Source organism: Peromyscus maniculatus, chromosome 2 (genome assembly GCF_049852395.1).
Source record: "Peromyscus maniculatus bairdii isolate BWxNUB_F1_BW_parent chromosome 2, HU_Pman_BW_mat_3.1, whole genome shotgun sequence".
Taxonomy (NCBI): domain Eukaryota; kingdom Metazoa; phylum Chordata; class Mammalia; order Rodentia; family Cricetidae; genus Peromyscus; species Peromyscus maniculatus.
Window position 1 is genome coordinate 136601609 of NC_134853.1, and position 12259 is coordinate 136613867.

The 12259-nt window shown below is 44.3% G+C and overlaps 1 protein-coding gene across 5 annotated transcripts in view; it reads left to right on the plus strand.

Moving 5' to 3' along the window:
* Positions 1–726: 726 nt before the first annotated feature.
* Positions 727–12259, plus strand: part of Eri3 (ERI1 exoribonuclease family member 3) — a 134350-nt gene continuing 122817 nt past the window's right edge. The window contains exons 1-2 of one of the 5 annotated variants that reach the window (XM_042271702.2): positions 727–765; positions 3496–3571. Coding sequence is in view for 3 of the 5 variants with exons in the window: in XM_042271699.2 (XP_042127633.1) it covers positions 999–1133; positions 3496–3571 (211 nt within the window). In the remaining 2 variants the exon portion in view is untranslated. Of the gene's footprint in view, positions 1134–3495; positions 3572–12259 lie in introns of all 5 variants that reach the window. The other 4 variants (XM_076564893.1, XM_042271699.2, XM_042271700.2 and 1 more) reach the window with 4 other exon arrangements.

Sequence of the window (12259 nt, forward strand, 5' to 3'; positions counted from 1 at the left end):
AGTGGCTCGGTTCAGACCGAAGAAGCTGCTTTCCATTTCATAACGTGGTATAATGACTTCCCAGTGAAGCGTAGCTAAGATGGAGACACTCACCCATCGCTTTAGGCGTAAATTCTTCCCAGCTGCCTGGAGAGACCGGGGAAGTCCCCCTACAGTTGTGATCAGAATCCTTTTAACCCCGACATTTCCTCTGAGGGGGCCTGAACAAGCCAGTGGCTTCTTCCTTAGAGAGGCCCTTCAGAAATCTAAGCATTTTTTTTTCCCTTAGCCGAATTCACCTCTCTTCTTTCCAGATCTCCCTCAGGCCCCTATCAGAAAGTAATGATTACTTGTTGACGAATGAATCACAGAAGGTGTCGCCTGAAGAGAACATCCCCTAAGCCCATACTCACCGTGTGCTTACAGTGAACGTGGGGGAAAGAAGTAGAGAATCTGAGTTATTCTAAGCCTGACGAAGTTTTCGGTTTATTTTATTATTAGTATCATTTATTTATTTTTAAGAAAACCCCTTTCACTGTTCAGAAGTGACCCTCCCCTTCTCTTCTGAATACGTGTCTCCTCCAAACTACAAGTCCCACAAGGCCCAGCGCCAACGGTCACCATCTTGACACACCTTAGCGCGCATGTCGGCGGGAGAGAGAGCGTGTGGGGAGAAGAAGCCCCGCCTCACTGTAGTTCATTGGCTAAAGGCGCCAGCGGCGGGCTCAGCGGTTGGCTACTGCGCCCGCCCGTCCACCGCGTCGGTCGGGGTCAGAGTGCGCGGAGGTGAGTCGGTGTGTTGTGGACTCGTGGTGCTGGCTGCCGCTGTTGAGGCGGCCTGGAACGGGCTGTGGGGAGCGGGCGGAGCTGGCCCTGCTTCTGCCTGGTCAGCGCCGCAGGCGGCGCGGGCCGTGCCCGCTGCCGTCAACTGCCCCAAGCGCCTGCTGAGGCCGAGGGAGACGTCGGGGCCTGCACCTGGAGAGAGCCTGCCGCGCTGGCCCGGAGGAGGGGGCGTTGCCATGGCGACAGCCTCTCCGGCAGCTGACGGGGGGCGGGGGCGGCCCTGGGAAGGAGGGCTGGTCTCCTGGCCCCCTGCCCCTCCCCTTACGCTCCCTTGGACCTGGATGGGCCCGAGCTGGGGGCAACACCCTGGGGTGGGTGAGATTGAGAGGGGCCCCCCAGCTTGGGCCCTGGTTAAATGCATGCGGGGTGTGGGTCGTGGCGCGCACACTTAATGCAGCCGGGGATACTGGCCCGTGTGCTCACCCTGTGGATGCATGTTCCAACTCTTGGCGAAGGGGGGAGCTGGGGGTGGGGGAGGGGGTGGAGCTGGGCTTTGCAAGATAGAGCGGGTGAGTTGATGAAAGGCCCTGATTTGAGATGACTGAAGAAGAGAGATATATGACCAGAGAAAATAGAAACAGATTAAGGAATTAGTAGATATATAGAGTACCCCCTCTGCATCCCGGCACACGCACACAGCACACACGTTAGCACTTTACTTCCCTGTGAGTTACAAGCCGTGGGTAATAATGATGGCGGACAGAGTGAAGAAAGGGCCTTAACCCGGGTAGCTTTTTATATGCCTTTATTGCAAATGGCCCAGCAACAGGTGTTTTCTTAAAACAAAGAAACCATGACTTGGGTTGAGTTCTTGCAAAATGTCAACTGCTGGATGTTGACCTGGAAGATGCTGGGTATGGGGCCCCTCATCTGGAGATGAGGATTTTGCAATTGTCTCTGGCCATTTTTATGGCATTCATTTGCTAGTGCTTTTCATTGGTTTCCCAGTATAAGGGCAGCAAAACGTGAATCCCTTTGACTAAAGACCATACTCTATTTGACTAGAGTAGGTTGTGATTGGCTGAATGATTTTTGTCTGTAGAGTTTGTACCAGAAACTGGCTTCATCAAATTCAGCTTTATTGTGACTTTATCATGCACCGTAGACCTTGTTTTAGTGGGTTCGTTCTTGGACCTTAAGTATATTATACTTGAATCCCCTACCATTTAAAGGCCAATTTATAAACAGTGACTTGGAGTGTGACTCCACTAATGTGTGCCTGTGATCTTGGTTAGAAACCCACTTGGCTGACTGTCTGCAGGTGCTGAATGGGGGAAGGGAACTGCCGGGAAGTGATTGATAAGGTTTCCTTTATGGATTCTGTGGTGCTTCACTGGAGCTCAGAGCACTTTGGCAACTTAAGCACTCCAAATTAAAAGCTCATTAACAATTCCTGCCCAAAGATCCTGTAAATAATCAGCTAGCTAGGTCTTGGAGCTTGGCTAAGAGCTCTCCCTCCTACTTGAAATTTCCAAAAAGAAGTGCTTTCATTCCATTTCATTTTGGAAAGTTTACTCAGTGGTGGGATAAGTTGGGAATCAGGATAGAATAAAGTCTTATGTGTGGAATGGCAGACAGGAATAGATTGGTTCCAGTTGTAGATGTTTGTGCACAGGGCTTCACTATCCTAAAAGATCATGTCTGTGATTTCTGCTCCTTTAGAATATCTGAAGTAGGTGATAAATATGATAGATATTTCTTGATGCTTTTTTTTTTTTTTTTCTCGAGATAGGGTTTCTCTGTGTAGCTTTGCGCCTTTCCTGGAACTCACTTGGTAGTCCAGGCTGGACTCGAACAGAGATCCGCCTGGCTCTGCCTCCTGAGTGCTGGGATTAAAGGTGTGTGCCACCACTGCCCGGCACAGGGTTTTATGACTTTTGTAACTATTTGGTTTTTTTTTTTCGGAGCTGAGGACCAAACCCAGGGCCTTGCGCTTGCTAGGCAAGCACTCTACCACTGAGCTGAATCCCCAACCCCTCCTTGATGCTTTTAAAATATTGTTATTTTTTAGATGGTCTTGATGTGTAGCCCTGGCTGGCCTTTCTTGCATGTGCCATCCATGCTTGGCTCCCTTGATGTGTTGATTTGGGATTTGGTTGGCTTGACTTTCCTAGAATTTGAGGCAGACTTGGAAGTATTTTGAAAGTGTTTCCTGATCTGTATTTCCATTCCAGTTACCACCTATAAGTTTGTGGCAATGAACCCTTCTCTTCAGTCCTGGCTCATCCCCAGTTCTTGAATTCTGAATATTGCTAGCCTTGTGTCCTTGTCTGATAGGATTCTGAAGTTATCCAGTGAGCCACCAACCACTTCATGACCATCTTTCTTAGTTGAGGCTCAGATATTATGAGTATTTGGTATTTCTAGAAGATAAACTTCATTAGGGAGAACAATATATCAGAGAACATGAAATCCGTAATTCATATATATACAACACACTTATATATATATATATGTATATGTATATATATGTGTGTATATATATATATATATATGTATGTATGTATCTATCAGTTAATAGCATCTGAAAGGTCTTTAGGGTCATTGTCTTCTACAGAGATAGCCATATCCCAAAGTTTGAATTTATGAGTTTGAGCTAAGAGTGACCCTTAATGAGGATTTAAACCTTTGAATTGAAATATACCTGTTGCAGAGATGTGTGTTTGTCCACAGCATTGGGGCTTTCCAGCTCTCACAGACCCTTCAGCGACTCCAGCTGCCAGTCTTGGCATCTTCGAAGTAAGGAGAGGTGAGAATCCTGTTGCATGATCTCGTTTGGTGTCTGACTGTTTGGGTTGGGTGGGTATGTGAGATGGGGGCCGGTGCAGATTGCATTTTTCTGTAGCTTTTTCCAGTTCTGTCATGATTTGCTTTTTTTAAAATCTCCTTAATACTGGGGAATGAACCCAGGACCTTGCAACATGCTAGGCAAGCATGCCACCATTGAACAAAATTCCTAGTCTTCCCCCCCCCCCCTTTTTCTCTTTTTAAACTTATATTTGATCTTAACTAATTGACCAGACTGGCCTCGGACTTGTAATGCTCCTGCTTCAGACTCTACCTAGTAGCTGGGATTATAAGCATGGACTACCATGCCCAACCATGATTTCTTCAATAGACACCTCATGAGTACCTTGCCTTTAGGGTAATTGAGTAGAGCTAGAATAGCCCTATATTCTGAGAAATACTCATCTTAATTCAACAGTAAGACCACCTCACATATGGCTTTTGTGATATATTTTGGTTTGATATATTTGTGTCACCTTTGAGTGAATGGTCGCTAGTCTCCAAGGTGAACTTTTGATGATTGCTACCCAGGGGTTTGGGAGTCATTTGTTCAATAACTAAGGCCCAAACATTTTGCTAGATGCTGGGATACAGTAGTCAACAAGACTGTCCATGATATCCAAAAGCTTTCAGTTCCATAGGAGAGACCACTAGGAATGCAGCAATTATGATATACCCAATAAGTAAAGTAAGGGACCTAAGTTCTCTGGGACTACAGGAGTGACCTTACCCTGGATTTCTAGACTCTGGGGTGGCTTCCCAGAGGAATCAACCTCCTTCCCTAGAATTAAAGAAACACAGAGGGACCGAGTATCAGACCTTTGTTGAGTTTGAGGAAGTTCAGTGTAATTAAAAGGCTGGTGGGAAATGAAGCAGCAAAGGTGAGCAGAGGCTAGGGCCTTAGAAACTCTAGTTAGATGGTGTGAGGGGGAGCAGAAGGGGGGACATAAAAAAGACTAAAGGTTAGCAAGCTTTTCTAGAAAGGACAGGAGTAGATACTTAGGCTTTGTGACTCTTTTACAACTATACAGCTTGTAGTGAGCAGTTCAGCAGCCATGGATGGTGTGAAAGTGAACATGACTGTGTTCTAGTAAAACTTTATTTATAAAGGTGGCAGCTGGATTTGGCCCATGGACCATAGTTTGCTGATCTCTAGATCAGAACATTAAGAAGCCACTGAAAGATTGTAAAAAGCTCAGGGTGGTGGTATACTCCTGTAATCAGGAGGCTAAGTCAGGAGGATCACTGATTCAAGCCCAGCCTGTGCTACATATCAAAACAGAAAGAAAAAGGAAAAATATGAAGATTATAATTGTGAGGTTTATGTTGTAGAAAGCTTGTTTTGATATTAGTGTGAAGAATGGATTGAAGGGGCAGATAAAACTGGAAGCAGAGAGAACAGTAGAGAGTCTGGGGTAGCATATTCCCCTTATGTGGCAGTTTTGTGGTCCTTAAGGATCAAACTAAATATAATTGAAGTGTGTGTGTGTGTGTGTGTGTGTGTGTGTGTGTGTGTTAGTATTAATTCTCTTTACTAATTTTATGTCTGTCTAATGGCACTTAAAAGGTGTCTATCAGAGAATTTCTTGGAAATGCCAGCCAGCTAGTGTTTCACAGTTTGGGAAAGATAAAGGAAGAGAGTCAGCATACAGTGAATTAAAATGTTTTGAAAACTATCTTCTGTTGAAGGAAGTATGGCCTGAATGGAGCCCTTAAAGGGAATCTTCATTTTAGAGTTCCCAGCTTAATAGCTAGGAACTGTTTGAGTTGTATATATAGAAACTGACATGTGTTCCTAGACTTTCTAGGCAGTTGTCCTTATTCTGTATGTCCTACTTGGTCTCTTCTTTCCTTGCCTGTAGCAGACTGATAACCCATGCCTGATTTTGGAAATGTCTGTCAGATCAGGTGTGATGGTATGTCTCAGGCAGGTGGCCAATAAATTTGTTTGTTGAGTGTGAGAAGTTGACAGCCAGAATTCCACTCTGCTCCTTCCCTCTTTCTTCCTCTTCCTCTCTGAGCCCCAGTGTACTTCCAGCAATGGAGGGAAGCACAAATTTCTGAGAGTGGTGTTTCTGGGACCTTGGACAAGTCGACTTACCTCTTTTGAGTTTCACTTTGCTGTCTAAAATGGAGATTTGGGATTTAATAGCATTGTTTAAAGGCTTTGATGATGTAGAGGAAGCTCTTAGTAGTGTATTGATACTGGTTTGTTTCTTTTAATTTTTAGACAGGCTCCCAATGTGGCTGGTCTGAAACTCTCTACGTAGACCAGGCTAGCCTTGATCTCATAGAGATCTGTTTGCCTTCGCCTCCCAAGTGTCAGGACTAAAGGCGGGAGCTACTACTAATATTCTGCACAGAATCAGGAAATAGTTGGGTGATATGAGTTTTGGCTTCTTAAGCTTTGTGTCCACACAGTTTTCATTGTGTCCATATGGTAAAAGCTTAGTTAGCCTACAGGAGTCAGTTATAACTAAAGCAAGGCATGATTTTACACGGTGGAAAATTTGCACAGAGTAGGAGTTCTATAGTCCACACCATCAGTAGAGTGAATGGATTAAGCAGCTTCCCAAGATTTACCCATGTTACTAGCCTTCCTCCCTGTTTGGGGTCATTTATTAGTGTTGTCACATTACTGGCCCTGCATCTTTGTAAAGTGCCTCTTGAATGTTTTTGTTACTTTCCCCTCCCACTCAGGGAAATGAGTCATGAGTGGTCTGTTTTGGTTTTCTTGCTACCATGTGAGGAAACCCAGGCAAAAGAAGGTTGTATTGAGTTGCCTAAGATCACAGTGTAAGGTACTGTTGAAGCTAGTGCAGACTTGCCTCCAGATGAAATTGTGCTAGTTGACTGTTTTGATTTCTCTTCCCTTGAGTGAGAGATGCATAGTCGTTGTACAGTTGATGATGCCCCATCCATTCTGCTAGACTTTGTTTGAATCCTGCTTTATTTATTTGGTTCTGTTGGGTTTTAATTGATGATTTTGAGGACTAGATGTGTTGGGAAGCAGATTCCCTTTGGGTTGTTGTTTTTAGCTTCTTCCTCCTTTGGGGGACATTCCTTGGGGAACCTTGGGTTAGGAGGGATTGCTTTGATATGTTCAAAATTGTGCCTTGTGCCCCACAGCTACAGGTAAAATCAAAAGGCAGATAATTTATGGGAGTGTCAGAGCTGGCCGCTGGCACCTCAGAAGGCCATTAGTATGCCTGTTCAGACCCTCTGTGTCCTTGCGATTGATTCCTTTTTGCATGAGTCTGATTTGGGAAGCTGTAGATTTGTGGGCAGTGATTGGATGTGACAGTCCAAACACCGGACCCTAAATTAATCCTTTTAATAGTATTCCTACACCAAGGCAATATTCTCTCTCTCTCTCTCTCTCTCTCTCTCTCTCTCTCTCTCTCTCTCTCTCTCTCTCTCTTTCTCTTTGAGAAATGGCAGAAAGGGAAAGAAGGGATGGAAGGAAGCTGACTAGCTTTGTTTGGTGTGCTTTGGCTGTGCTATGTCTAGCATGTTCTACTTCTAGAGTAGTTGGCATCGTGGCTTTGGCATATTAATTCATTTAGCAAGTCTTTATTTTCTTAATTGTGCCTGATTATGTGCTGGGAGCAAAGAAATGAATAAAATGTAGTTGCTGCTTTTAAGAAACTCTGTTTTCAGATTTCTAAAACTCATGTGCCATTTAGATTAAAACTCGGTGCTCCTCTTTCAAGCTGTGTGAAAATTTGAAATGCATGAAAATGCCTAACAAGAAAACAGTTACAAAATGTGCTTTTTATGCACACACAATGCTTGTTCTTACATCCACATGTATGCAGAGCTCTGCTGCTGCCCTCCATCCTTCCTCATGGAGTCTTTGAAAATTGTTAGTAGCAGAAGAGACAGGTACTTAGTGTGTCACCATAGCATGAGAAGACACTGTCCTACTGGGCTACATGGAAGCCATTAACTTTATCATGGGGTATCAGAGAAATCTACAAAAAGGGCAGGATTTATCTGGGTTTCAAAGAAAGTGTTAATTTGCTGGTGAAAAATAGCTGTGCTTTCCAAAACAGAAGGAGCAGCATTTTTCAAGGCCCAGATTTGTAGAAGGAAATGCCACATTTGGGGACTTGAGCAAGAGCTAACTGGGCCTGTGCCTCTGCTTCCTTTGAGTTTCTCACTCTAAGATGAGAAGAACCACACCTCTGGAATTGTGTGTGTGTGTATGGAAGAGGCTTGGAGATCCTTGTACTGCACTGCAGTTATTTTAATCCAATATGCCCCTAACTATTGCTGCTGCATTGTGCTCAAGCTAAAGTGTATTTTATTTGTTACTTGTTTAGTTTTTTGAGACAGAGTTTCTCTGTGTAGCTCTGGCTGTCCTGGAGCTCACTCTGTAGACCAGGCTGGCCTTTAGAGATCCACCTGCCTCTGCCTACTGAGGGCTGGGATTAAAGGTGTGCACCACTACCACCCGACTAAAATGTATTTCTTAAAAATAAAATAGACACCTCTCTTTCTCTCTCTCTCCCTCTCTCTCTCTCTCTCTCCCTCTCTCCACACACGCACACACGCACAATTTAGATTTCATTATTGCTTAAGGTTAAGTTATTTTTACTTAAAAATCACACCTTACCTCAAAAGAAGAATTGAAGTTGGTATGAATTATTAGTCCTGTGAAATGGTGAAATCAGTCAAGTAGGGAAATGAGAGCCATTGAACATGGAAGAGGAAAGTAGAGCCCACAAGGAATTGGGTGCCCCGAGCCTCAGTTTCCTCATGTGTAAGAAAGGAATACAGTTACTGTTTTGCATGATTATTAGAGGATTAAGTGAGACAAAAAATGTAGCTTACTAGCACAGTGCCTGGCTTACAATAGGTTTTCAGAAATGGGCATTTTCCTTTCCTCATTCTCATGTGTTGACAATAGTAACTCCCTTTTTTTGAACATGTACTAGTATGGTTGACTTGAACCCAAAGATAGAAGTATCATTACCAAGAGTGGGTAGTAGAATTAGGACTTGAATAAAGGTTTGTCTAATACCAATATTTTAATAACTGTGCTGTCCTGACTCTGCTTCAGCATTAGCTTACCATCTAGAATGGAAGAGACTGGAAGGCTTTGAACAGCCTTGGATACTACTGTTGTAGATAGATATGCGCTTTGCAAGGGTGGGGCATGCTTAGAGGATGGCCATACTGTGGCTTCCTCATCTCTGGCTTTATCTTTGTTGTTTTAGGAAAGAAGGTTTGTCATTGAGAGGCATCTGATTTGTAGGACTTAGTAAAGAGACATTGTTCAGCTTTGGCCTCCAGAAAGAGTTTGCAAGTGGGCATGGCTGGTGGGTTAGCAAACAGCAGGCAGAGCTTAAAGAATTGCCTCTTGGGTTGCCTTGAGCTGCTGAGATGGCCTGATTGATGTCATCAGAATTTGTGTTCCTGACAGCGTTTGATGAGGACTTCAGCGTTGCTGGTGGCTTGGGGTTAGCATCTGTTTCTGATGTCAGAGAGCTCTGCTAGCCCTGTCTGGAAGCAACAGTGACTGTGGCTATAGGCCAAGGCAGAGAAGGGGGTGGAGAGGAGAGTGTTCCATTGAGTTCCATTGGAGTTCCTGCTCTTTCCTTCCCACTCTGGAGCTATCAGAAAGTTGAAATTGCAAGGAGTTTGAGGCTTGTTGTGTGTAGCCGTTAGCAAACTAGCCAGAATCCTGGGGCTCTTGCTTCTTCTGTGAGAGTGCAGACAAGCTTGAGTTTGAGGCCTGCTTCTTGCATTGGAGTGAGTAGTAGTCTGAAAGCCTGATGTTGGAGTCTTGGGTTTTGTTATTGCTCTTCTCTCCCCTTTTCCCTCCCTTCCTCCCTCCATTCTTTCCTTTGTTTGAGACAGGGTCTCACCGCATAGCTCTTTTGCTGACCTCCAGCTCACAGAGATATGCCTTCCTCTACCTCCTGCATGCTGAGATTAAAGGTCTGCACCACCATGCCGGGCTATTTCTCTTTCTCTTTTCTTTTCTTTTTTTTTCTTTTCTTTCCGAGACAGGGTTTCTCTGTGTAGCCCTGGCTGTCCTGGAACTCACTCTGTAGACCAGGCTGTCATTGAACTCACAGAGATCCATCTGCCTCTGCCTCCCAAATTCTGGGATTAAATGTGTGCTCCACCACCACCCGGCTCCATTTCTTTCTTGTCTAGTGAGTCTTGGGATACATTTCCTCTTTCTGGCTTCTCCCTGGCTGGCCGGCTTGTGTTTGTCTCTAAAGTTTTCTTCCTTTTTGACTGTGATTTTCGCAGGGTGCTCAGGCAGTAAAGGTGCATTCGATTGAATAGTATGACTTTTGTTTTGTTTTGTTTTTTTGAGACAGGGTTTCTCTGTGTAGCCCTGGTTGTCCTGGAACTCACTCTGTAGACCAGGCTGGCCTCAAACTCAGAGATCTGTCTGCCTTTGCCTCCTGAGTGCTGAGATTAAAGGTGTGCACCACCACCCTGAATAGTATGACTTTTGAAGGCATGAAGTTTATTTACATATTTCTTGGACTGTTTTTAGCTGCCTAAGTTAAAACCTGGAACCGAATAGGTTCCAGACAGGTATCTTTGTTGTTTCTATGACTGGGGTACTTGAGTATAATTGCTGAGTCATCCTAGGACAGGGTCTTTCTCCAAGGCTGGGAAGCTAAAGCATGGAGGTCCAGGCTTTTGAGTCAGGTGGACTTAACCCTGTGGAGTTTCTTTGGAATGTAGTTCTGTCTCTGGTTTTTAATGGTGTGCATTGGATCCAGGGATGGCATAGACCTGTGTTGTGTGCTCCTAGAGATTTCAAGTGTGTGTGGCTGAGGAGGTGGTGTGTCAGGAGACCACATGTTTCCTGATGGACTCCTCAGCTTGTCCTATCTGAAGCTCCCCCAGCCAGCGTGTGTGTGGATGTTGAAGGATGACCCCCTCCCTCCCTCCCTTCCCCTTTCCAGTAATGGAGGCTATAAAATGTCTATTTACCCAAGACACCAGAACGACTCCTCTGTGGTTCCACTAATCTGGTGATTTGGTGCTCCTTTGGTCTCTCAGGTAAATACAGATTGAGTCTTTTTATAAAGGCATATTATTTCCCTCATTAAATGTGTGTCTTGGCACATGTGTTATTTACCTGATAGACAGTAATGGCTGCAGAGGAACCATTGGGTCTGTTGTGTAAATACTCTGCACAGAGACCATCCTCCAGGGGCTGTGGCACAGGCCTGTCTCTCCAAATCGGGCTGGCCACAGGGCGGTCCCTATTTACCCCTCCCTGTCCCCACTGGGGAGCTGATCCCTTCATTTTGAGATGAAAGTCATTCGTTTTTTCTTTTGCTGTAGCCTGCTTACTACTTTATTTGCTATAAGGAAAGGATGTTTGAGAATAAATGTGAATAAATCTTGTTCTCTGATAAAAAATATGTTATGCAGAATACAGAGAATCATAAATTGTTTGAGTTCTCCTCAAACAGATAGCAAAGTCCCAGTTGATATTGGAGCTGTAGAGTTAAATTCTGTACACTTGTAACTAAAGTATAAAGACATCAATGGAAAAGAAATTCCCAAGCTGTTAGCACATGCAAGAGCAGGTGGGTTGCCATTGCAGGAATTATGGGGGTGTTTCTGAGAGTGCTGTGTAAGGCCAGAGTGACAGTTAAAAGGACACTGAGTGGTGTAGCTTTACCAGTGGCGTTGAGGGCCGAAATGTGATGCTGTGAGAGTTGTCTCCCCCCACCCCACTCTCTGGTCTCGCTGCTAGAGGAGGCTGTGTAGCCTCCTTCTGTAGGCACTGTGAGAAGATCTCTCCCTCGTATGCTTTTGTTTGGTTTTTCGAGAGGGTTTCTCTCTGTCGTTTTGGTGCCTGTCCTGGATCTTGCTCTGTAGACCAGGCTGGCCTCGAACTCACAGAGATCTGCCTGGCTCTGCCTCCCGAGTGCTAGTATTAAAGTCCTGTGCCCTGGCTCTATTTTTTTTTTTTTAAAAAAAATTACATTGCATGTGGATTTTATTTATTTAACTTACTGTGGGGATTGAACCCAGGGCCTCATGCATGGGTGGCAAATACTGTACCACAGAGCTACACTCTCAGCCTTATACCTGGCTTTTTTATTATTGATTTATTTGGTTTTTCAAGACAAGGTTTCTCTGTGTAGCCCTGACTGTCCTGGGATTCACTTTGTAGGCTAGGCTGGCCTGAACCGGCCTATACCTGGATTTTTAAAGTATTTAAAAAACAAAAGTTTGAAACAACCCAAATTTACATAAACATTGGAAGTGCAATATAAGATTTCTTTTCGGAACCCTTTGAGAATTAAGGTCCTGAACTGATGTCCTATTGTTAAGGATACTTGAGGTGTATTTTCTACAAGCAAGCCCTTTTCTTACCCAACTACAATCCAACTATCAAGGTCAGATATGTTATGTTAACCTCTGTCTAGTCCAGAATTCCATTCAAGTTTTGTTCTTTGTAGCAAAAGGGTGTGGTTGATAACTGGTTTGCATTTAGTTATCAAGTCTGTAGTCTCCTTTAGATTTTCCTCAGTACATTTTCCTTGACGATCATGACTTTGATACTTTTGAAGATTATGGGCTGGTTATTGTTTGGATTGTTCCTCTCTTATGGTTTGTCTGATACTTTCTTACAGTTAGGCTCATATTGTGCCTTTTC